Here is a 24576-nt window from a genome sequence, read left to right on the forward strand (position 1 = left end):
GCAGCTTATGGAGCGGGCTCAGCCCGTGAGCCGGCTCCATACATCAACCGCCACACCATGACGGGCAATTAAGTCATAGTGCGCAAAGGGGTTAATGCGCAGCGGATGGTTCAAAGTGAAAATTGCAATTTTCCACTGATACGCCATTTTAGTGCATAATATGTTGTGCCCAGTTTGTGCCACAGAAGACAAATACCTCATAAAACGTTAAGCGGGTTCTCTCGGGTATGGCGACGCCATATGTGTGGGAGCAAACTGCTGCTTGGGCACGCTGCAGGGCTCAGAAGGGAGGGACGCCATTTTGCTTTTGGAGCGCAGATTTTGCTTGGTAGGTTTCTGTTTTGGGTTTCGCTGGTATTTCAGTTTATAATGTGAGGGGCATGTGTAATCTGTGCGGAGAACATCAGGGCATAATAAGAGGGTATGATAATGGGGTAAATAAATAATATTTCATAGATGTGTGGCCGGTGTCGCACTGATAAATGCCGCCCAATCTTATCCACTTTTGGACACTGCACATTTTGCATCGCCATATTCTGAAAGCCAGAACTTTTTTATTTTTTCACCACCGGAGCCGTGTGAGGATTTATTTGTTGCGGGACAATCTTTCGTTTTCATTGGTACCATTTTGGGGTACATGCGATTTTTTTTTGATCACTTTTTATTCAATTTTTTTTGCAATCCTGAGCAAAAAACAGGAATTCTGACACAGTTTTTTAGGTTTTCTTTTTGTGGCGCTCACCGTACGCTATAAGTGACATTTTTACTTTATTCTGCGATTTGGTACGGTTACGGCGATACCATATGTATATGGGTTTGGTCCTTTTTTTAGCGTTTGCACAATAAAATGACTTATTTATTAAAAAAATAAATTCTGTGTCACCATATTCTGAGAGCCATCATTTTTTTATTTTTTTGTCAAAAAAGCTGTGTACGGGCTTGTTTTTTGCGGGACGGGTAGAAGTTTTTATTGGTACTATTTTCGGGTACATGCGACTTTTTGATCACTTTTTATTCTTTATTTAGGGAGCGGTGGTGACCAAAAAAATTGTGATTCTGTCGTAGATTTTTATTGATTTTTTTGTGGGTCTTCATCGTGCGGGAAAAATAACATTATAGTTTTATGGTTGGGGTTGTTACGAACGCGGTGATACAAAATATGTGTACTTTTTTAACGTGTTCATTTTTTTTCTATAATAAAAGTCTTATTATAGGGAAAAAAAGCATTTAGTGTTTATAGAACTTATAACTTTTATTTTTACACTTTTTTTAAAAAAAAATTATTACTTTTTTTTACTTTTTTTACTTGTCCCACTAGGGGACACTTAGACTTGCAGCTTTGATCGCTGCTAGAGTACATTACACTACACACGTAGAGTAATGTACTCTAACTGTCATTGTGACGTGACTGTCACACTGACAGGAAGCAGAGGAGGAACGGCCGATTGCCGTGACAAGCATCGGTAGCCCCCACGATCACTTCGTGGGGGCTGCCGATGTGCTTCAAACCACTTAAATGCGGCGACGGCAATCCGTCGCCGCACTTAAGGGGTTAACTGCCGAAAGCAGCGGCGATGGTCCGCTGTCCGGCGAGACTGATGTCTCAGCTGTCTAGGACAGCTGTCAGCGCGCGTCTGTCACTCTGTGTTTACACAGAGTGACAGTTTGAAATGCGGACGAAAATGAACGTCATGGTGCGGGAACTAGCAGCCGACCATGACGTTCATTTTCGTCCTTGGTCGTGAAAGGGTTAAACTAAAAATTGGTCATATGTAGGACTCCTGAATAGTGGTAATGGGGAGTTGGTCATGGGGGATGAAGAGAGGGCAGAGCTACTAAATGGGTTCTTTACCTATGCATATACAGCAGAAGAAAGAGTAGCAGTTCCAGTGCTTTTAATATATCAATTAATATACTGAATTGGCTGAATGTAGATATGGTCAAAGTTAAGTTGAATAAACAAATGTAAACAAGACCGCTTGACCAGATGGGTTACACCCTAGAATTCTTAACCCCTTAATGACCGCCTATAGGTGTTTTCACGGCGGCCAGTAAGGATACGTATGCCAGAGCGCTGCTTTTTCACAGCAGCGATTTGTCATAAGGCAGCGCCCTCCGGGAGACATTTAATTCCGTGTTCGGAGCACAGACCGAGGCGATCGCTGTCAAAACAGCGGTGGTAAGTTCTCCCTCTTCTCTCACAGAATATATTCTGTGAGAGAAGAGAGAAATAGTAAAAATAAGAGCCAGCACTCCCTATCAGACCCCCTGATCACCCCCCCCCCCCCATCCCTGATAATCAAAATGGCACATGCATGCACCGTTTGCATATTGCCAATGCTGCCTATGGCAGCATATGGCAAATAGTGACAGCCAGGGACCAATCTCAGTGGTCCCTGATGACATGGTCACTGTGATATACCTATCATAGTGATCTATGACATTATATTTACAAAATACAGCCAGGACATGAGCTGTGTCTTCCCGTCCCTCACTGTAATTGATCTGTGAGAGGAGAGAGAGACGCTAACCAAATCCTGAGCTGTATAAAGTGAAGTGAAGAAAAAATTACACAAACTTTTCAAGTCTGTGTCCCCTGGTCACCCTATTTGTGCCACCTGATCACCCCGTTTGTGCCCCCTGATGCCCTGTGTGACCACAAGTGATCAGTACGTTTTCTGGCAGCGTCAGGTTATATTACCTGTTGTTAGCCAGTTTTACGTAATTTTTTTGTGGGCTGGTTTTAGGAATTTATTTATTTACCTAGTGATAGGCAAGGTATCCTTTTTATTTCTTAGTTTAAAATACAAAAAAAACCCATAAAATAAAGAAACCTTCAATAAAAGTTAGTAGCCTAAATAATGGTTCGGTGAATGTTTTCTGTCAGAGGTAGGAGTTTTTGCAGACAGTAACGACTCAAGTTCTACTTCTACCTCTGGACCCCATAGCCCTATGGTGGTGGAATCCGTCGTTGCTGTCGAATCCCCAGATGCAGGACCTAGTGGTGCAGTCCCTCTCGTGTTCTGGGATCAGGCAAGTTCATTTTCCCCCCAGGTCCTGCAACTGTCATCAACCCCAGGAATAAAAGTGAATGTTGCTAATTATACCCCTTGGGACTTCTTCCACATATTTGTCAGTGTCCAAGTCCTGGAGTTGATTGTCCAACAGACAAATATCTATGCAAGACAATTCATTGCACAGAAACCCACATCTGTCTACTCATCATGGTCCCCCACTAGTGTCCCGGAGCTTCAATTTTTTTTAGGCCTAACTCTAAATATGGGATTGGTAAAAAAAACTACTACTTGCTCCTACTGGGCATCAAGAGCTGTCCCTGTATTTGCAGGAGTTATGTCCCGACGCCGATATGAATCCATAATGCGCTTCATGCATTTTACAGATAACTCCCAAGTCCCCCAAAAAATGACCCAGGCTACGATCGCCTTTATAAATTGAGACCGTTAATTTCCCTCCTACAAGAATCTTAAATCCTACACCCCAGATCAAAATTTATTGGTGGATGAATCACTGATGAACTTCAAAGGCCGTCTTTCATTCCCGGCAGTTCAACCCCTCCAAATGTGCAAAATATGGTGTTAAACTATATAAGGTGTGCGAAAGCACAACAGGGTACACCTGCGGTTTCTTGATTTATGAAGGCAAAGACCGCCAAATTATCCCCCAGGCTGCCCAGAGACAATTGGCACATCCGGCAAAATTGTGTGGGACCTAATGGTACCATTCCTGCACCAAGGGTACCACGTCTACACTGATAATTTTTATAACAGTGTCCCCCTTTTTAAATCCCTTCATGCTACAAATACAGGGGCCTGCGGGACAGTCCGAAAAATAGGGTGGTATTCCCAAAGCAATTGGTGTCCAAAGGTGTGGAAAGGGGGCCGTCATTCGCAGTGGCAAGTAAGCAGTTACATTCAGTAAAGCGGAATGATGAGAAGGACGTCTACATGCCATCCACTCTGCATCCAGACACCACGGTGGCAGTTAGAGAGAGGGGGCCACCGTGGAAAAGTGTAAGCTTGTCTGTGTGACAGACTACAATAAATTCATGGGGGGTGTAGATCTGTCGGACCAGGGGCTTCAACCTTATTTGGCGAAGCGTAAGACCATGGCCTGGTACAAAAAGGTAGCAATCTACCTAATTCAGATTGCTACCTATAATGGGTTTGTGCTTTATAAAAAAAAAAAACAAGGAACGCTCACCTTCCACCTTCCTTCAGTTCCAGGAGGAGGTTATTGAGTGTCTCCTATTTGACTCCAATGCCCCTGTACAACACTACGAGTCTGAGTATGTGCGAAGACTTGCAGAGCGCCACATTCTTCACCCCGTCCCATCCACCGGGACGCAAAGATATCCTCAAAAAGGTGCTGGGTTTGCAGTAAGCATGGAAGGAGGAGGGATAGTCGCTTCTACTGCCCGATGTGCCCATCTCAACTAGGACACTGCAATTACCCCTGTTTTTAAACTCTGGCTTGGTCATTAAGGTCCAAACAAGCTTGGTCATTAAGGGGTTAAAGAACTTAGTTCAGTTATTTCTGCCCCCTGTTTATAATATTTAGAGATTCTTTAGTGACTGGTATAATGCCAAGGGACTGGTGCAGGGCAAATGTGGTGCCCATTTTCAAAAAGGGCTCTAGGACTTCCCCGGGTATACCAGGAAGCTTAACATCCATCATAGGAAAAACATTTGAGAGGTTCTTAAGAGACTATATACAGGAATATGTGACAGAAAATGTATTATAAGTGACAGCCAGCACGGTTTTACTAAGGACAGAAGTTATCAAACCAACCTGATTTGTTTTTATGAAGAGGTGAGCAGAAGCCTAGACAGAGGGGCCGCTGTGGATATAGTGTTTTTGGACTTTGCAAAGGCATTTGACACTGTCCCTCATAGACGTCTAATGTGTAAATTAAGGACTATAGGTTTAGAAAATATAGTTTGTAATTGGATTGAAAATTGGCTCAAGAACCGTATCCAGAGAGTTCTGATCAATGATTGCTACTTTTAATAATCCCCAGTTATAAGTGGTCTAGACCAAGATTGAGTGCTGGGACAGGTATTATTTAACTTATTTATTTTATTATATGTGCTGCTGAAGCGAGCACTAACTTATTTATTAATTTATTATTAACTTATTTATTAATTAGAGTATGGATTAATAGCACTGTTTCTATTATTATTTTTTTCTAACATACTTTATTCTATTTTTTTTACATATCCATAAAAAAAGAGTAAATACACAAATAGCAATACAATTTGAACAACCAGAAAAAGAAAGAACCCACCCACCTCCCTAAACTACGCATAGGGAAACAACTACAAAATAATAATAATATAAAAAATATATATTTTTTCCCTTTTTACAAAGACTCGCTGAAAATCACCCATATATTTCATTTTTGATCAGTGTACAATTGCTTACCTATTTGCATGGTCCTATCCACCTAACTTTTCCAATCATCCCCACTAGCAGGTAGAATGGCAATCTATTTTTGTAACACACACAGAATCTAGCGCTATATAAAATTTGGGATAGAAGCTTTCTCTTAAAAGAGTCCAAACCCAAACTCGCAAAATCCACATAGCCCAGAATGAAGATGATGGGGTCTCTCTAGAACTATTCTAATTATAGAGTTGATATTAGTTGCAATCCCTTTCCAGTATCGAAAAAGTTTTGGACAGATGTGGACAAGACCCGCATCACAATGATGGTAGTTCATGCAGGTTACTTTTCTATTTGGGTACCACCTATCTAGTGCTTTTGCACTGTTTCTATCTTGAGGTCTTGGGCATCCACTTGGCAAATGAGGATCAATTTTAATAAATGTAAAGTTATGCATCTGGGTACTAATAATCTGCATCCACCATATGTGCTAGAGGAAGTTAAAGTGGGAGAGTCACTTGTTGAGAAGGATCTGGGTGTACTTGTAGATCATAAACTAAATAACAGCATGCAGTGTCAATCAGCTGCTTCAAAGGCCAGCAGGATATTGTCGTGTATTAAAAGAGGCATGGACTCGCAGGACAGGGATGTAATATTGCCACTTTACAAAGCATTAGTGAGGCCTCATCTAGAATATGCAGTCCAGTTCTGGGCTCCAGTTCATAGAAAGGATGCCCTGGAGTTGGAAAAAATACAAAGAAGAGCAACGAAGCTAATAAGGGACATGGAGAATCTAAGTTATGAGGAAAGAGTAAAAGAACTAAACCTATTTAGCCTTGAAAAAAGACGACTAAGGGGGGACATGATTAACTTATATAAATATATTAATGGCACATACAAAAAATATGGTGAAATCCTGTTCCATGTAAAATCCCCTCAAAAAAACAAGAGGTCACTCCCTCCGTCTGGAGAAAAAAAGGTTCAACCTGCAGAGGCGACAAGCCTTCTATACTGTGAGAACGGTGAATTTATGGAATAGTCTGCCGCAGGAGCTGGTCACAGCAGGGACAGGAGATGGCTTTAAAAAAGGCTTAGATCATTTCCTAGAACATATCAGCACCTATGTCAATGTAAAGAATTTTTGTTTGAATGTTGTTCGTCTAATCGCCACTCCGGATCAGGAGGGAATATTTTCCTTTTTAGTGAAGATTGGTTCATACCTTATTGGTATTTTTCTTTAACCTTCCTCTGGATAAATAGGGGTAAAACAAAGTTTTATAGTTTACCTCCCCTTCCTCACATTTCTTGGTTAAACTTGATTGACATATGTATTTTTTTCAAGCGTACTATCTAACTATGTAACCATGAGCATGGACATTATAAATTTATATTTCTCAAGAGAAACAGCGCCTTCTTTTGTGTTTATGTGTACCTGTACAATATGGCCTTGCACTTTCAGTTGGAATTCAATGTTACAGACCCAGGTAATATTCAATGCAGAAAAAAGCTGAACAGCACGCAATTGATTTTGATTCAATAAAGCGATATTTTTTAAGGTGTTCCAGCGTCAATATATTTATAAAGTTAGGCGGGTCAATGAATACCCACTTTGCATTAACATATTCAAAATGTTGTAGACTACTGATCGTATTAACCCGTTAGTGACCGGCCCATAGTGTTTTTACGTCGGTCACTAACGGGCCTTATTCCGATGCCATAGACTTTTTACGTCGGAATAAGTAAACAGAGCAGGGAGCTGTCAAATCTCACTGCTCTCAGCTGCCAGAGGTAGCAGAGGGCTGGGAGCATCCCTGCTCTGCCGGGTGAGATCGATATTAGTATCGATCTCACCCGTTTAACCCCTCAGATGCGGTGCTCAATAGCGAGCACCGCATCTGAGTGGTTTTGGAGAGAGGGAGGGAGCAGCAGCATCGGCGTTTGCAGGTAAGTCGATGTAGCTACTTACCTGCAAACGCTGATGCTGCTGCAGAATCAACTGTAGCCTCTGGTGCCGATGTGTCCTCGCTCGTCCGACACGATGCAGGACCTGGGGCAGGAAGTGAGTGACGTCACAGCGTTATCTCTCGAGAACACGCTGTGTGTCTGTGCACTGCCAGAAGCTGGGCGTTGTGAAGAGAAGTGGATGATACTTCTATACACAACGCCCAGCTAGTAAAAGAAGTAAAAAGCCCACCGATGTAACGAACACAATACACGCCCAGTTGTACTTTTACTTTAAACACACCCAGTTGTACTTTAGAAAGCCTCATTTACATAAATATAAAAATGGTCATAACTTGGCCAAAAATGCTTGTTTTTAAAAAAAAAAAAATGTTACTCTTATCTCCAAATCTAGTTTAGCTCCGTAATCTCGCGAGATTTGGTTTCACTTGCCGGAATCTCACAAAAAAGAAGTGTCAGGATTCTGAGTACACATGACGTCCAGGCTGGATGGTCATGTGTATTCATTATCAGGACACTAGTAATGTTAGGGCTTGTGTATGTAGCTGCACATAGTGATATAACTATATCGCTAGTGCAGTGTAAATGAATGGAGAGGAGTGCATGATGCTGATTGGTCAGCGTCATGCTCTCCTCTGTACAACGCCCACTTGGTCGAAAGTAAAAGTACGCCCACTTGGGCATTAAGAAAGCTCATTAGCATAAACCAAAATCGCTCCTAACGTTGTGAGAAAAGATCGTTTTTTTAAATAAAAAGCATTACTGTCACCTACATTACAGCGCCGATCACATTATGTAGGGGATAGGGCACTTATAATGTGGTGACAGAGCCTCTTTAAGGTCTAAAATAGGCTGGTCATTAAGGGGTTAAGATCCTGTGGTCGCTCCCTGTGCCACTGTATGTTGGTCTCTATAAGGCATGTATTCTCCCCTAGAAGCAATGCTTTAAGGAGAGAATACTTCCATAATATGGCATTATTTTTTGTTTTTTTACTGAATCTGTCAAAACAAAACTTCGTGCACTTCTGTAAAAAAATCAGAGGCAAGGCTTATGAGTCGTGTCTAATACGGATCCTGAATATGGCCATGTGTATGAGCAAAGGAGTAATTTGACGCATTTAGGCCGAATACAAAATGTGTACCAAGACCTACCAATCATCACATGTCTTTTATGCTGTCCTCTTATGTGGCAGTAGGGCCATTAAGCCCACTTGGGTAACAAGGCATGATGCTTATGGGACCTGTGTAATACGGATCCCGATTATGACCATGTGCATGAGCAAAGGTGTAACATGAATCTTTTAGGGCTAATGCAAAATGTGTACCAAGGCCTACCAATCATCACATGTCATTTATATTACTGCTGTCCTCTTATGTGGCAGTAGGGCCGTTAAGGCCCCTCGGGCGACAAGGAATGATGCTGTAATCTGCTTACAGCACTGGGAAAATAACTGGAGAGAATTTTAGTTCCCACTCATACTCTATTGTATACTGGTAACAGATATATATTCAGAAGTATATTCTTTAGAAGTTTTCTTTTTGAAAAATGTAATATCAAAGCACATTGGTACTATACCGAGTTGTACATATATGAGGTGCTAATCAAATAATTTGCAAGCACAATAAGTAGATTTTGCCTTTGGCATAGATGACACACTTCAAACAGATTTCTTAATTTTGTTCTAGCAGAAGTCCCTTGAGATGCTGAAGAACTTTTGCTGATATTTTTGAAAAGTAGCCAAGAGTCTCCCTTTAGGTGAATGATAGTTTAAATGTAAAGATGTAGCAGAGCTGACTTTCTTTTAATGTAACAGGGGCGAGTTTTAGCCATATTTTCTTTTACAAACTTTGATCTTGATTGTACTTTTCTTTTTTAACAGGTACTGAAGAAGAGAGATTGGCACTTGAGGCTGCACTCATGTATGGTGTCAAAAAGGAATTTCGAGATGAGGAACAGTTTCTATCTGGTTTTGACACTACAATGGATCTCCAAGAAGATAATGCAATATTTGGCAGTGACTTCAAAGTTACGTTAACATTCAAGAACCAAAGTTCTAATCGTTATACAGCGTCAGCCTACCTAACAGGACATGTTGTGTTTTATACTGGGGTCCAGAAGGCAGAATTCAAGAACAAGACCCTCCAATTGACTTTGGAACCCCTATCCAGTAAGATACATATATTTAAAAGATACAAAGCGTATATATTTATTATAACACCCAATAAAAGATACCAGTTCATAATTACAGTATTTATATAAATGTTTTCATTGGGAACTTTTAACGATTTTATGTTTGACAGTTGTAGAAGCCATAAGGCTCATTCATTACTACAAAGACATCCTTGTTATCTAGTCAGTCATTCAATACAATCTTGCAGGCATTGAATGACAGAGAATGACACTTTAGGATTAAAATAAATTCAAAGGTTTTATTTTAGGAGAATTTCATAATCAATTTTTATTGCATCGTGTGCAATACATTTCCACTAAGCAGCTTCCGACTTTCTTCTCTGATGGATAAAATAGTGCTCACCCCCTTGTGACCCTCAATCTCTGTCATAGAAAATCCCTTTCCTGATTACCTCAGGGAGACAGGGTTACCGGCAGGTCTTTTTGGGTTTATAGCAAATCCTGGCATGTTTCAATCATTCAGCTGTAGCGAGTTACTATAAATGTGGTGAATTATGAATGACATGCCTAGGAAGTGTGAGGACTGTCACAAATAAAAAAAACTAGGAAAATGGCGTGCAATAAATAACCAAAATATAACAATTATATACACCAATGTTGCAGACAAAACTTTCACCATGGTTTGTAATATTATCACCCACTGTATTACACACTAAGGCCTCATGTACACGACCGTGCTCGTAATTACGAGCACGGCCGGGCACGGGCGGCCACGGGCAGCCAGCCGCTTTTGCGAGCCGTGCTGCCATTATAAAGTATAACAGCATGGCCCGTAAAATAGAAAAATAGAACATGTTCTATTTTTTTAACAGCACGGGCACCTTCCCGTGAGAAAACGTGAAGGTACCCGTGACTAACAGAAGTATATGAGCCCGTTATTGCGGGTCGTAATTACGACCCGCAATAACGGGTGTTTTTACGGTCGTGTGCATGAGGCCGAGAGCTACAATACAGCCAAAAAAATACTTCAATTATTTGTCTGTTTTTAAAATCCCATTTTCACATACCCTATCAAGGAATAGAGAGGGGAAGAGAATGCAGGAGACGAAGTAGCACTGCGCTCTCCTTACATTTATAGCCACAGCATGGATCCCTGTTTATTTAAGTGGGAATCCTGTGACCCCAGCGGCACTTTTAAATATGGCAACTGCAGGAGGAAGAAGGAGAGGCAGGAGAAAGAATGTGCGTGGCTTTCTTCATTGTCATCTATGGGTGTTACGGAAATTTCCTTGAGTAACATAGAATGTAATGGAGAGGGCCACCAACATGCTCTCTTCTGCTTCACCTTCGTCTCTCAGCCGCAGTGTCACAGGAGCCTGTTCTCCCATTTGGTAAGGGGGCAGGAGGCAGGACCCATCATTTTCAGACATTTTAGGCATATCCTAAGAATATGCCCAAATTTGTTTTTATTGGAAAACTCATTTGATGGTGTTGAGTGGGGAGGACAAATCCCATTTTGTGTGCACTGGTTAAACTTCATAAAGCTAGTGAGGGAATCCTGCTGCTTCGAGTCCCCATCCATTAGTCCCGCAGTCCCGCAACAGTAGTATTATTTTAACCCCTTTCTGACATTTGACGTATTCATATGTCATAGCCAGGTAGGTGAAGTATGGAACGGTCTCACGGACTGAACCCGCTCCATACGATGCTGGTGTTGGCTGTATGTTACTGCCGACACTTCACAGTAACAAGCAGGATCACGCTTGTACGTGATCTCGCTTGTTTAACCCGTTAAATGCCGCTGTCAATAGCGACCGTGGCATTTAAATTGTTAGAAAGAGGTTGGGCAACCCCCTCTAGCAGCACATCGCAGGTCCGCCATCTTTGTGTTCCTACTAAGTCCTGCCTCTGGCAGGGCTTAATAGAAGCCTGTCAGAAAGACGATATACTGCAATACATTGGTATTGCAGTATATCGTGCAAGCGATCCAATGATCGCTGGTTGAAGTGCCCTTGGGGTACTAATAAAAAAAGTAAAAAATTGTAAAATAAAGTGGGGGGTTTTTTATGTAAAAAAAAACAAAACCTTTTCCCATTTTCCCCCTAGAGCATAGTAAAACAATAAATAAATAAACATAATTGGTATCGCAGCGTCCATAAAAGTCTGAACTTTCACAATATATCATTATTTAAACCGCACAGTGAACGCCGTAAAAAAAAAATAAACCGCCAGAATCACAATTTTTTGGTCACCTCATCTCCCACAAAAAAATGGAATAAAAAGGGATCAAAACGTCCCATCTACCCCAAAATGGTAGCATTAAAAACGACAGCTTATCCCGCAAAAAATAAGCCCTCATACCATTTAATTGACGAAAAAAATAAAAAAACTTATGGCTCTCAGAATTTGGCGACACAATTTTTTACACTTCGTTTTTTACTTGTAAAAGTAGTAGTATAGCCGTAATCGTATTGACCCGCAGAATAAAGTTAACATGTTGTTTTAATTGCACAGTGAATTCTGTAAAAACGGTGCGCAAAAAACCATGGAGGAATCGCTGTTTTTTTCCTTTTCTACCCCACAAACAATTTTCTTCCCATTTCCTAGTACATTATATGGCACAATAAATGGGGCTATGAAAAACTACAACTCGTCCTACAAAAATCAAGCTTTCATAGGACTATATGAACAGAAAAATAAAAAAGTTATGGATTTTGGAAGATGGGGAGGAAAAAACGAAAATTAAAATCTGAAGTTGTTTACGACGGGAAGGGGTTAAATAAATTGATGCACATTGATTCTAATGGGGTCTGGACAATTTTTCATTTTATCTGTAGCAGCACTGCAGGAAAAATGAGCATTATCATTTTTTTAAGATATCAGCTAACCAAAGTGGATTTCCAGCCGCAAAACCCCTAATGTAAAGAGTAGACATTTCCAGAAATATGGCGATATATTGCAATTATGTTTACTTATTCTGCAATATAAGAAAGACATTTTCAAATTATAAAAATGTAATGGGTGAATTTTTTAAAAAGCTTTACGTCACTTTTATGGCGTAGAATAGTCACAAATTATGGTGCACGCCATATTTGCACAATTATTTGCGACTTTTAATAGCAAAAACATTTTGTAGGGTTTAGCGGGAAGTCTCTGCAGACTGACAGATTTAGGCCACGTTCACACATGGCAGAATTTTTCCGCTGCAAATGTTGGTGCAGATTCGGGCCAATTACGCAATGAATCTGCAGCAACATTTGCATATTTGACAGGTAATTCAGACGTTGCAGATATCACAGCGGACTTGCCACAGTTTTCAGTTTTTGCTTTGCAATGGCTGAAATCTGCAGTAAAATTCCGCTTCTTCTCCGCAATGCAATGAGCACGCCGCGGAGGGAAAAATCTGCACCGCAGCCTAATTTCCGCAACGCCTGAACTAACTTGCCTAAAAATGTATAGAAACAAATGTAAAAAACGGATGCTGCAGAATTCCACTGCAGACTATCCGCAGCGGAATTCCACAGCAATTCCGCCACGTCTGAACGTGCCTTACCATCACTTATGTCAGAAAGAAAGAAATCTACGCCTGCTTATAGCAGTTAATTTCAATTTCAGGTGCACAGACAGCCGAAGATGCCCTAAATTTGGCTCAATTTACTCCAGCGCCATATAGTTTCACTCATTAAGCCAGTGAGTGTACATCATGGACTGGATTACATTAAGCCACCATGACCCACAATTGCGCCATAGTGATTACGACAGAAGCTGCACCACAGCCATTACCGCGATACCACTTTGATAACACTTATTCCGGCCATTTTACCCCTTAAATGTCATGGTCAGTGGTGACCGCAGCATTTAAGTGGCTCCCCCTGTCACCCATCGGCAGTCCACAAATGGGTTGCCATGGCATCTGGGGGCCTAACCAAGGCATGTCCTAATAGACTGCTGGTTAGTTTTACACTAAGAGACAGTAATGCTTTGGTTTACGAAGTATACCAAAACATTACATAAGCGATTAGAAGATTGCTCTGTGAAGTCCCCAAGTAGGACTAATAAAAAAAGTTCAAGAAAGCCAAATAAAGATTATTCAAAAAAGTAAATACATTTTTTTCTATAAAAAGTGGTTTTATTTTGTAAAAGTGTAAATAAAATTAAAAAGAAATTCATATATATGGTATCACTGTGATCGTAACGACACAAACAATATTGTTAACGTATTATTTTAAGCACTTAGGGAATGCTGTACACAAACAACACAAAAAACAACAGCAAAAATAAATAATAAAGGTTAATTAATAAATTCTATGTACAATGGTAACAATAAAAATACATCTTGTCCCGCAAAAAACAAGCCATCCTATGACTGCGTCAACAGAAAAAAAAAAAAGTTACGGCTCTTGGAATGCGGCGATGCAAAAACTATTATTATTATTTTTTTTAATAAACTATACACATTTGGTATTGCCATAACCGACCCATAGAATAAAGGTAATATCTTATTTATACCGCATGGTGAATTGCGTAAACTTAAAACACAAAGAACAATGCTGCATTGTTGTTGTTTTTCCAAACCCCCCTGAGTTAATAAAAGTTATATGTACCCCAAAATAGTGCCATTGAAAAATATAACTCATCTTACAAAAAAACAAGCCCTCATACAGCTTTTTTGACAGAAAAGTATAAAAGTTATGACTCTTTAAATACGGTGACTCAAAAAAAAAATAACTCCTGCAGGTGCCAGAATTGGCTTGGTACTTAAGTGGTTAGGTCTAGCACATGAAACCCCAGTCTTAGAAAATTCCCCCCTATGTTTCTTTAATTAACGTGTTTATTCGCTACCAATTGCACCAAGATACCGTAACATTATATTAAAGGGAATAAAAACATGGGAACATTCAATGCAGAAGATAATCTCTGTGTATGTATAGACATAGCACACCTCGCTTAATACATAGTAGCCTCAGCATTGTATGGCTATATACAGTATTCCGAAAAGCAAAATAACTGTTCCCTATGTGCATGTTAAATACACCCTTTAGAAACTGCACAAAAACATCCCTTGATGTAAGATCACTAAAGAAAAATGACAAAAATATATTTCATTTTAACAACGTGTTTGCAATATCATAAAACACAAATTGGAAATTGGATTCCCATTTCGGAAAAATCATATCTCTTTGTATTATCTTCAACTTCTTTGTAATGTTGCCAACTCCGCTTTCAAGTGATTTCCATTAAAGCCTATTTATTAACTGCAGATTATATGATTGGAAGCTGGAAAGAGTTAGACACAGTAGATACTTCAGTCAAGCATATATATTCCGTGCTGGTGTATTCAGTGTGTAGAGGTGGAATTTGTGCAAATTACCATTTAGTTACTTGCAACAAACAAGACGAATGTACATAGTGTGTGATACTTGTAGATTCAATTCAAATGACCACTTGAGAATGCAAATTGTATTTTCTCTCTTCCATTTCATTTTTCCATTAGCTAAAACTGTGGATGTCCAAATAAAAGCCGGGGAGTACATGAGCAATATCGTGGAGCAGGCATCTCTCCATTTTTTTGTCACAGCTCGCATTAATGAAACAAAGAAGATAATAGCTAAACAGAAAATTGTAGTATTGCAGGTTCCAGAGCTACGCATTAAGGTAAGAACTATATCTCTAAGAAAACCTGCAGAAACCATCCCATTCTGGTACCTACTTCAGTGTCAATAACCATCTCAAGTATTATGGTTTCCTATATGGGTTTCTGTAATGTAGAATCCAAGGTTAATAAAACAACCTATTGTATTCTATTGACAATGTACATGATGGTGTATCGGTTTTGACGTTCAATGAGATACTTCAACTTCAGTTGTATTACACGATAGATAAGTTGACATAAAAATCAAAAGGTATTTAAAAAAATATATATAATGGGGTGTACTACAGAAGACTACTCAATCTACAGTTCTGATCAGTCAATCTTGTTTTATACAATTATTTATGTGGCAATAGAGGATCTTTTGCAAAAATGTTCCTTCTAGATGAAGGTTACAACGTGGTGCATATGAGCCCCCATGGTGCAGTTAATACTGTTCACTTACCAGTATGGTGTAAAGCGTGGTGGTATGATCCCTGACTGTGGTTACAAACAAAAATGTCTTCAAGGTAAGGGCCCTTTTACGCTGGCCAATTATCAGGCAAAGAAGTATTCACAGAACGCTTGTTCCCGATAATTGCGCTGTGTAAACAGGACAACGATCAGCCCATGAACGAGCAAACAGCGGATTGTATCGCTTTAAATGCCGAAACTATTATCGTTGTCGGCAGCACATCTCCCTGTGTAAAAAGGAAGATGTGCTACCGACATGATAGAAATGTATGGAGACGAGCGATCGGAGTAACGAGCGCTCGTCCTCATACTAACTGATTGTGAATGGAGCAAACGAGCGCAGATCAACGAGCTGTCTCGTAAGACTGCCCTAACTCAGGCAATAGCCCAATTCTTAATGCTAAGGTCTTAGTACACAACTGAATAAAGACAAGTGGATTACTTTGGGAGCAGTCATAGAAGTCAATCAGCCTTTGTATAGAGGAACTGAATATCCAACCGATGGATTGTATGACAATAGAGCAAACATTCTATGGTCTGGGCTTCAAAGTTTTTACTTTTGTAAAGTAAGGGTGACTTTGAAATGCTTTTTCTGGCAACACTGGACTTAACTTTGCTGAGAATGAATATAAAATTTATGAGCTGCAAAAATAAAAATTGTCACTACCAAAAGGGGACGTTTTGCTAAAATTTGAACTATATAGTGATTTAGAACATTTTAGTGGGTGCACATGCCCCTCTTTTCAGATGTCTGTGCAGACAGGAGGAGCCCACTTTGGGTTTTAGATAAATAGGGAAGATTCATGAAAACTGTCTAACAGAAAAACCGTATTTGTTGTTCATAGCAACCAATCACAGCACAGCTTTCATTTATTAGTTCTCTAGAAAAATGAAAGCTGCATTGTGAGTGGTTGAAAATGCTATAGGTTACAAAGTTAGTATTCATGAATCTCCCCCAATGTGCACAGAAACATTCACCTCCTTTCCAGATGCACCCACTAATGGGACCCTCGGGACATCTCATACAGGGTATAGCTATGAAAGTGCAAAGGTATAATTAGTACCCAGGCCCTGGTACCTGAGGGGTCCCAAAGGCCTCTATGCCACATAGGAAAATAGCGGCATAAATGTCACATGGTAGGTGGGGGTCCTGTTACCGATTTTTTTTTTTCGGGAGCTTCAAGTTACACCCCTGATCTCATACCTGTCTTAATATTAATAGGTATGTCTGGTGATAGATACCTTTTAAAATAGATCACATTGTGACTTGACTATAAAGACATTCCTGCTTACAGACTTATGGTTGCATGGCTATTTAGGATCTATTTTCCTTAAATGAAAAAATATATATATATATCAAGAAAGCAGCAGCACTCAAATAGAGAAAAAAAGAAGGAGCAGGGGTGCCAGCGAGTAATCCAGATCCAAGGAATGTTCAAATAAATAAACAATAAATCTCACAGAACTCCAGGTGCACCATGATGGTTGAATAAATCACTGCATGTTTTTTACCCTTTCACCTGGAGTGCTCTGGGATATATTATTTATTATATATATATATATATATATATATATATATATATATATATATATATATACATACATATATATATATATATATATATATATATATGTCTATATATATATCTATATATATATATCTATATATATATATCTATGTATGTATATATATATATATATATATATAGAGAGAGAGAGATATCTATATATATATATATATATATATATATATATAGATATATTTACAGTATATAGAAGACAATTTTTAAAAACATATTTGTTTGCAGTAAAATGGCTTTACAGTCTTTATTTACATAGACTCTGCACAATTATCGCAGAATTTTCATAATTTTTCATTTAGTCTGTGAAATCCCCATAGGCACAATAATGCATCTTTAAATGTGAGGCTGATGGACGGATCTGTCACTCACTAACTTAATAAAAGAGGACATCAACTCCTACTAATACAGATGTAATGCATCTCAATGCAGTAGAATGCAAACAGTGAAGCAGATGAATATTCTTATTGTAGTAATAATGATTGAAATGATAATGCCATTCTTAGCTCGGCACAGCAGATATGTAATATACATATGAAAAACATACTGAAGCACCTTATATAAGAAAGTGAGTTCCTACCCACTTCGAATTAGCATTGGTTGTATGGAAAATAATCATATTGTCATCAGTGAACCAGCTGCTAATGTCATTTAGTTATTTTACAAAGAAAATATAAATCAGAGTAATTAAAGAGGGCCTGTCGCCAGGTCCTAACATCTTAAAATCCAATTTACATATATTACCTTTAGCCCGCTTCCACGCTGTTCCCAGTACTGTTTTCCTTTTTGTTCTGCTCCCCCGTTCCTGAGTAATAACGCTAAATACTTTAGGAGCCCGATATGCTAATTCACTGAAGTTAGCCAACAGGGCATGAACTACAATCTCCCTGGGTGGAGCATCTTCACTGCCTCTGACACCGTTCAATCAGCACAAGGCAACTTATGACGTGGTCTCACTGGTCGAAGCATCAGAGGCAGGGAAGATGCTCCAACCAGGGAGGTTACATGTAGTTCACGCCCCGTTGGCTGACTACAGTGAATTAGCATATTGGGTTCCTAAAGTATGGAGCATTATTAATCAGGAACAGAGGGGGAGCAGAACAAAAAGAAAAACAGTGCTGGAAACAGCAAAGTAGGGGGCTAAAGATTATATATGTAAGTTAGATGTTAGGACCTGGTTACAGGTCCTCTTTAACATTGCATATGAAACTACATAATGGTTATCTGTAACGTGCCCAACACAAAGTAAAGGTTTTAGGTTGGCCGTATTATCATAGGATAACTCACAAAGTAATTTTAGGAATTTATTTTAGAAAACACACAGTAAGGATGTACCTAGAAGAGAGGTAGAACCGGTTGCTCTGTGGAGTAAAGATACTAGAGTCAGGTTTGCTCCATTCTACATCTCAATGACTATTATTGAATGTAAATAGCAAGGGGCCCTTCTCTCCACAGGTATAATAAGAGGTGATAGGTAAAGACGGACAGTCATGCCACCAAGGGATAGTGTAATGCACTTGATACCCAATAAAAGAACCCTACTGAATTGCATATTTCAACAGTAGCACTCTTTTCTAGTGACTTTGGTTTGGGCCAGAGTCATAGTTGGGTAAGCAATAATATTGCAGCGCAGTACATAATTGAAGAACGAAGCAAGTAGATCATCAGCAACAGGCATATGAACACAGTACCTAAGGACAAGATAGGAGAATGTTTAGGAACAATCTTGGTTGGAGTTCACACATTAAGAGGCTCAATGTGATGACTTTTGGTCCCATCAAAAACTTTTGGGGGTCACACAATTCACCTGTAGCAATTTCTTTGTCCGCAACTTCAGTTTGGGTCTTGTTACTAACGGTCTCCAGAACCTTAGTGCAAGGTGGCTCTTGGGTGTTATTTTCCTGGAAAAATAAGGGAACAATACAAAGTAAAATTCACCAGAGCAAGCGGGTGGTGTTTAACATCTGCCATAAACATTTCTGTACATTGATGTATGTGCAGAAGTCTATGTAGAAGCTTAAGGAGGGAATTTAACCTAAAGGGTTTTTTTCCCAAAAATATTAGTCATGGCATACAGATAAAATATGATATCAATGGTGGTTGGGGTCATGTAGAATCGGAGGAAAGAATTGTATTCAGGCAAGGCGGGGTCAACAATAATAGAGTAGTGCAGAATCGGAAGACATGGGGAAGCTGGGATAGTTGTCAGGCAAATGCAGTACCAGAAGACAAGGCATTTTGGATCCGAAATCACAGATCAAGAAGTCTATATACATCTTGTTGGTGTGCTTTCCGACCATCCCCTAGAACCCACGTGGAGATATTGTTGTTTAGTATTGATATTATCATTTAATATTATTATTGCCAATAATAATATTTTTATATAGGTTGTGTGAACCAGGAGGCTATTTGCTTTTATCTACAGCCCTTAAAAAAAACACCTCTAATGTTAGTTGCCATCAACAAGTACTATCCACTTCATGTGTTTTGGTCCCTCAGAGTTACACAATAAAACAAATACATCACTTTTTCCTCAGCACTCATATTGCTGTGGTATAAATTAAGGTACAGTACACATGAGGGCTATCCCCTAGAGAAAAACGTAATGAGTTGTATTCCACTAACTTTCAAACAGGAACCAAAAGAATAAGAGAATAGATGTTGCTGTGGAAACCCTTGCAAAGCAAATTTCTCACTATGTTGTGGCATGGCTAAAATATAGCAGAAATTACATTTGAATGCATTAGAAAACAGAAGCCACCAACTCAGGGGTTAACACAACTTAACTTCTGTGCTGTAGTAATGGGTATATAAACATTATAGTGGGTCGGAGTGAAATAAAATAAATCCCCTGGTCACCCATTCCATTAGCTTTTTGGTGTAATACAAAAACACCCATGATCCTTTGTTGTGATACATTTTCGGGGTCGTCATTTAATACGTTACAATCAGATTGCTGTAGGTTGGCAGGGTAAATTATTCTTCTCATATGTTCATTATGTTGTGTGTAATTACAGGTCTCGTTTCTCCCATGTACAAGTATACCTCAAATGCTCTAAGGGCACATTCAGACGTGGCGGAATTGCTGTGGATTCCGCTGCGGACAGTCTGCAGTGGAATTCTCCAGCGGCCGTTTTTTTCATTTGTTTCTATACATTTTTAGGAAAGTTAGTTCAGAAGTTGCAGAAAATTACTTTGCGGAAATTAGGCTGCGGTGCAGTATCTTCCCTCCGCAGCATGCTCATTATGTTGCAGAAAAGCAGTGGAATTTCGCTGCGGATTTCAGCCTTTGCAATGCAAAAACTGAAATCGGTGGCAAGTCCGCTGCAACGTCTGAATTACCTATCGAATATGCAAATGTTGGTGCAGATTCGTGGCGTAATTGCCCCAAATCTGCACCAACATTTCCAGCTGAAAAATTCTGCCACGTCTGAACGTGCCCTAAGAATGATGTCTAGAAAAGAAATAAATCAATTAATAAATAAAGCGAGAAACCTACTTTAACATAGCTTGCTGATTCATGAATTATTAGCGTAGCATCACAAAATAAAATGCAGGCCAAATAAAAAAAACACACAAAAATAGGTCAGGAGAAATGCAACCTAAGGCAAAAATTAAAAAGCATAAAGTCTGCACTTGTACAGTTTTCATTACCTTGCTTAGTTTAAAATTGGAAAGAGTTACAGTAAGTTAGGGAAATTTTTCCAAGAAGAATCAACGTGCCTTTAAATTGACTGTTTATTCCATTCCTCTGCAGTGCTGCAGAAAACAAAGACTGAAATCCACTGTGAGATGATTGTACAACACTTTTGACATTACAAGACAGAAGAAAATATTAGATTAAATGTACCTGCTGACATGCTGAGTTTCAGACATCACTGACAGAGCTGCAATATTTTCATCAACAGGGCTTAGTTATATTATCCATATTTTTTTACATTAAGGATTGAAGAAAAAAGCAAAAATAGAATACGGTGTAAAAGAAAAAAAATTAAAACATTAGTTGCATGGGGTGAAGAAGAAAATTGCACTTCTCCACTAATTGGAGATAGAATAGGGCAGGGATGGATTTTATATGTACCAAAATCGCAGCACCTTCCTCGGTTAGGCCCCATGCACACGAACGTATTATTGCGGCCGCAATTCACCCACAAATCTGCGGGCGAATTGCGGCCCTGGTCATTTCAATGGGCCCATGCACACGACCGTACATGGCCCAGGAGCCTGCACTGCAAAAAGAATGGACGTGTCTTATTACAGCCGTGCTTTGCGGTCCAGGCTCACTCCGCGGCCATCCGACCCGAAAATCACGGCCGTGCACATGGCTATGGTCGTGTGCATGAGGCCTTAATCTTGGATGCTGATTTTAAAATGCAAGCTGATTTAAATGCTGATTTTGATGTTGTTTTTCAGCACGTTTTAAAAAATCAGCCTACTGGAACTATTGATTCTTAACATTAAAATCAGTGCGCTGTTTCCTATGCTATCTTGTTCGCGTGACTTTTTTTTGCAAATGTCATAATCAGGGTGGAAAAAGCTACTATTTTGTCTCCTGTTGTTTCTCAATGGGAATCAGCATGCTGGTTTTTAAGCTGATTTTTAAACAGGCTGAATCTTAATCAGCAGCACTGAAAAAACACAAAAAAAACCTCCTAACCTATATAGGCACTAAATCTGCCCAAAAATGACTAATGAAATCAATAAGCGGCTGAAAGGGCAGGAAAAACACCTAGCTGATTTTAATGTTCAAAATGAAAACTTCCCGTAGGCTTATTTTGAAAAAACGTACTGAAAAACAGTGTCAAAATTAGCACCCAAATCAGCTTGCATTTTAATATCAGCGCTCAAAATTAGCCTGGAAAACGGACTGATTAAAACCCACATGGCTTACACCTTCTGTAAAAAGGGCAATACATGACAAAAAAAGGGCATTTAAAAAATACAAATCTGAGGGTACAGCTGTAGCCTTTGTAAAATATAAAGATCTTAATAAAATCTGTAAAAATATAATAAAATCAGCAAAAATACAAAATGAAAGGCAGGTGGCCAAGGATAGTAAAACAAATCCTAAAAAATTCTTCAAGCATATAAATGCAAAAAAGCCAAGGTCTGAACATGTAGGACCCTTAGATAGTGGTAATGGGGAGTTGGTCACAGGGGATCAAGAGAAGGCAGAGTTACTAAATGGATTCTTACGCTCTGTATATCCAACAGAAGAAGGAGCAGCTGATGTGGCCGGTGCTAGTGCTGTTAATATATCAGTTGATATACTGAATTGGATGAATGTAGATATGGTGCAAGCTAAATTAAATAAAATAAATGTGCACAAGGCCCCGGGACCAGATGGGTTACACCCTAGAGTTCTTAAGGAGCTTAGTTCAGTTATTTCTGTCCCCTTCTTCATAATATTTAGAGAGTCTCTCATGACTGGTATAGTGCCAAGGGACTGGCGCAGGGCAAATGTGGTGCCTATTTTCAAAAAGGGCTCTAGGTCTTCGCCGGGTAATTATAGACCAGTAAGCTTAACATCAATTGTGGGGAAAATGTTTGAGGGGCTATTGAGGGACTATATACAGAATTATGTGACAATAAATAGCATTATAAGTGACAGCCAGCACGGTTTTACAAAGGACAGAAGCTGTCAAACCAACCTGATTTGTTTTTATGAAGAGGTAAGCAGAAGCCTAGACAGAGGGGCCGCTGTGGATATAGTGTTTTTGGACTTTGCAAAGGCATTTGACACTGTCCCTCATAGACATCTAATGGGTAAATTAAGGACTATAGGTTTAGAAAGTATAGTTTGTAATTGGATTGAGAATTGGCTCAAGGACCGTATCCAGAGAGTTGTGGTCAATGATTCTTACTCTGAATGCTCCCCGGTAATAAGTGGTGTACCCCAGGGTTCAGTGCTGGGACCACTATTATTCAACTTATTTATTCATGATATAGTGGATGGGATTAATAGCACTATTTCTATTTTTGCAGATGACACCAAGCTATGCAATATAGTTCAGACTATGGAAGATGTTTGTGAATTGCAGGCAGATTTAAACAAACTAAGTGTTTGGGCGTCCACTTGGCAAATGAAGTTTAATGTAGATAAATGTAAAGTTATGCACCTGGGTACGAACAACCTGCATGCATCATATGTCCTAGGGGGAGCTACACTGGGGGAGTCACTTGTTGAGAAGGATCTGGGTGTACTTGTAAATCATAAACTAAATAGCAGCATGCAGTGTCAATCAGCTGCTTCAAAGGCCAGCAAAATATTGTCGTGTATCAAAAGAGGCATGGACTCGCGGGACAGGGATGTAATATTACCACTTTACAAAGCATTAGTGAGGCCTCATCTAGAATATGCAGTCTAGTTCTGGGCTCCAGTTCATAGAAAAGATGCCCTGGAGTTGGAAAAAATACAAAGAAGAGCAACGAAGCTAATAAGGGGCATGGAGAATCTAAGTTATGAGGAAAGATTAAAAGAACTAAACCTATTTAGCCTTGAGAAAAGACGACTAAGGGGGGACATGATTAACTTATATAAATATATGAATGGCACATACAAAAAATATGGTGAAATCCTGTTCCATGTAAAACCCCCTCAAAAAAAAAGGGGGCACTGACTCCGTCTGGAAAAAGAAAGGTTCAACCTGCAGAGGCGACAAGCCTTCTTTACTGTGAGAACGGTGAATTTATGGAATAGTCTACCGCAGGAGCTGGTCACAGCAGGGACAGTAGATGGCTTTAAAAAAGGCTTAGATAATTTCCTAGAACAAAAAAATATTAGCTCCTATGTGTAGAAATTTTTTACTTCCCCTTTCCCATCCCACTTCCCCATCCCTTGGTTGAACTTGATGGACATGTGTCTTTTTTCAACCGTATAAACTATGTAACTATGTATTCAGAGTCTGATTTTTTATTCTCAACTTAATACTGTGTGGACATATCCAAAATGCAGCGGAATCAGCTTGCAAAAAAACTGAGTAAACAGGGCCTAAGGCCAAGATGATTTACTTACTAATATACTGTGAAAATGTAATGCCAATAATATGTTTTACACTATTGCATTTATGATATTGTTGATGTAAAATGAAAAAAAATTTGTAAAAGTAATATTGTTCTGTCATTACATACAATTTAGACAATTGGAGAGAGAAGGGTTAAGAAAGAAATGACAGTTGTTTTAGAGTTCACTAATCCATTGAAGAAAAAACTGCAGAATGTCATTTTGCGTATGGGAGGTCCAAGTCTTATGAAAACCAAAACTCAGATTTACAGGTAAGTCGTTGCATTTTCCATAATATGGCACACAATTTTATGAAAGTAAACTCTTACATGAAGACCTTTCATACATGTGAATACATGTATAACATAGGGCTGCAACTTAAAGAGACCCAAAA

General features: G+C 39.3%; 1 protein-coding gene across 1 annotated transcript in view; it reads left to right on the forward strand.

Moving 5' to 3' along the window:
* The window catches only part of F13A1 (coagulation factor XIII A chain), a 152143-nt gene that overhangs the window by 120605 nt on the left and 6962 nt on the right, over positions 1-24576 (forward strand). Inside the window, exons 11-13 of the mRNA XM_075828449.1 lie at positions 9246-9533; positions 14991-15151; positions 24318-24454. Coding sequence (XP_075684564.1) covers positions 9246-9533; positions 14991-15151; positions 24318-24454 — 586 coding nt within the window. The remainder of the gene's footprint in view (positions 1-9245; positions 9534-14990; positions 15152-24317; positions 24455-24576) is intronic.

Source organism: Rhinoderma darwinii, chromosome 5 (assembly GCF_050947455.1).
Source record: "Rhinoderma darwinii isolate aRhiDar2 chromosome 5, aRhiDar2.hap1, whole genome shotgun sequence".
NCBI lineage: Eukaryota > Metazoa > Chordata > Amphibia > Anura > Rhinodermatidae > Rhinoderma > Rhinoderma darwinii.